The sequence below is a fragment of the Antrostomus carolinensis genome, unplaced genomic scaffold, assembly GCF_000700745.2.
Source record: "Antrostomus carolinensis isolate BGI_N321 unplaced genomic scaffold, ASM70074v2 scaffold50178, whole genome shotgun sequence".
Taxonomy (NCBI): Eukaryota; Metazoa; Chordata; class Aves; order Caprimulgiformes; family Caprimulgidae; genus Antrostomus; species Antrostomus carolinensis.
In genome coordinates, this window is record NW_010331865.1 from 45,486 (window position 1) to 47,988 (window position 2,503).

Here is a 2,503-nt window from a genome sequence, read left to right on the forward strand (position 1 = left end):
ATGATACAATATAGGTAAGCATTAAGTTTTAAAAGCTTGACATTCTCCTCAGAACTTCCAGTTTCATATATACGTGGAGAAAGCATAGATGTAGAAAATTATCCTGACTGAACTATAAGGAATTTTATTTGGCACTTTTTTTTTTCTGTAGTAGTATTTCTATATGTAAGAAATAATATTTGAAAATAAAACATGACATGTAATTAACATTTCCAGAGCTATGACATTGATTATGTATGTAGAAATTAAGGGTACTTATTGAGTTCTTTGGTTTTCACTGATTATACTTTTTTTGCTTATAAGTAAGTTTGTTCCATTTTTAGTTACACAAAATTATCAGGGGGAAATTACGTTATCATGGTATGAATCTTCTTGACCTATGACGATATCAATTACATGAGTTAACTGTCTTTGTATATCCTTGAAATCTTTTCAACATTTTTGATTTTCTGAGAGTCTTCAGTACTGCACAGACACATACCTATATGCCATATAGTTCTACATGATATTATTGTGACAGGAAAGGTTTAAATAAGGTATTTTCTTCCACCTTAAAATAAAATGCGTTCTTCCCATTTTACAAACAGACAAAAAAAAAAGGTCATTTCTCTTCTATTCTAGTTTCTCTTTACGCATCTATTGTATGCTCCTAAAAAGGAACAAATATTCATCATAACAAAGATTTAAATTCATTTTTCAAGCTATTATGGTGGGCGGGTGGCTTAATTTCTCTTGAGAAACTAAACTGTAATAAAAAGCAACACCTACAAGTCAGAACTAAATCCACTCATGTATTTATCTAGTGCAAATTTTATGCTACACAAACACATGCATATGTCAAGATAAGGATCAGACTCCTATACAGCAAACGCACAGACTATGAGTATATGCTTAACAAATTAAAGCCTCAGGTCTGTGCTGCCCAGTGGCTGTCTGCTCATCTTCAGCAAAACAGACCTGGGAAACTTAGCTTGGCACGTGGTAAACTCTGTAGTAACTCCTTTTGTAATTGCTATTACACCGCTGTCATTTCTGCATCCATATGACCACTGACCATGGCAATACTCCTCAGGGATCTTATAGATCAGAGGCTGACCAATGTTTAGCAGTTCTAAATTGCAAAGAAACGAAAGAGGTTCACAAAGGATTTTAATTTATTCTGAGGAGATCTTTGTTAGTCGCCTTTACAACTGGGGGTTAAAGCATGCTCATGCAGTATTTTGTCAGGACATGACAAAAGTCTAGGAAATATCCTACAAATGATCGATATTTCCCTAGTAAAACAATGGATTAGATGGTCTTAATAGTGACAAACTTTAGATTTTTTTGCATTAAAATTAGATTGCAGAAGTGGTTACTACTTCTAAGAGGGCCTTTCAAAAGTAGGTAATAAGTCATAGAGCACTGAAGAAAATGTGTAAAATGATTTAATTTTTTTTTTTTTTTAATATCTTAACAGTGGTCTATAGAATGCCTGCAGTCTCTGGAATATGACAATTCAACTTATAGCTCAGAAACACTAATTTTGAGTCCCTTCACTTGAATGTTAAATATTTTTATCTCAGCTTCTCATCTTTGGCCATTTCTATGCATATGTTCAATTATCAAAGGCACAGGTTTTCTAGAGAACAAAGATAAGGCATCAATGAGTCCAAAATACTTTTAAAAATTCCTTAATAGAAGTTGACATACTCAAATGACAGTAGAACAAAATGAAATCACAGCTTTTGTTATGGACACATTCATGTGCAATTAATAAATTATAAGCATGCAGTGTAGCAAACTAAGAGTTAGAGAGATTAACAAGTTAGTATTTTATTATGATCTTGGCTTGCAGTCACTTATGAGAACTACCAATATGCATACAGTTCCTCATGTCTGTCACACATTTATGATATCCATTAATTATTTTTACCCCACTAAAATTCTTTACTGCTTATAGATGAATTCTAATTATAAAGCCCTAATTTTCAATGCTGTAATCTAAACTACAGGAATTTCCTACCCGGGGTCTTGAGCGCACTTGTTCCTGCTTTGTGCCTGGACTGAGTTGTTCCTACTTGTGCAGTCATGCCTCTCCTCCAGGATCCGGTCTGTGAAACAGGGAGAGATGCTTTCTGTCCCCCCTTCTCTGACTCTTCAGACAGTCCCGAGGGAAGGCCTTTCCACTTGCCACTGCTGTCTATGCTGCTGTCAAAGTCTTCTTCTGGTTTCTTCAGTTCTTCAGTACTGCCCCAAGTTTCGCTGTCTGTAACCGAGCGCTTCTCCAAGTCTGTCTTCAGCTACAAGAGATTTACATGAGAAATAGTGAGTCTCAGCATCTTCAGTATTTGCTGATTTCTTAAACCACAGGAGGGGAAGAGAATAAGCACATTGATTTATTTGTATCAAGGGCCATGGAAAATTCCTTTCTAAAAGATTAGTACCCCAATCCCAAAAGTTTTAAAACATTCCCATTTGTGGAAGACATATTTCTTTTTTATTTTCAAAAGATTTCAACTCT

At 34.8% G+C, this 2,503-nt stretch overlaps 1 protein-coding gene across 1 annotated transcript in view; it reads right to left on the minus strand.

Moving 5' to 3' along the window:
- Positions 1–2,503, minus strand: part of LOC104529113 (neuron navigator 3) — a gene marked incomplete at both ends in the record, with an annotated part of 48,360 nt that overhangs the window by 44,783 nt on the left and 1,074 nt on the right. Inside the window, one exon of the mRNA XM_010173316.1 lies at positions 2,006–2,282. Coding sequence (XP_010171618.1) covers positions 2,006–2,282 — 277 coding nt within the window. The remainder of the gene's footprint in view (positions 1–2,005; positions 2,283–2,503) is intronic.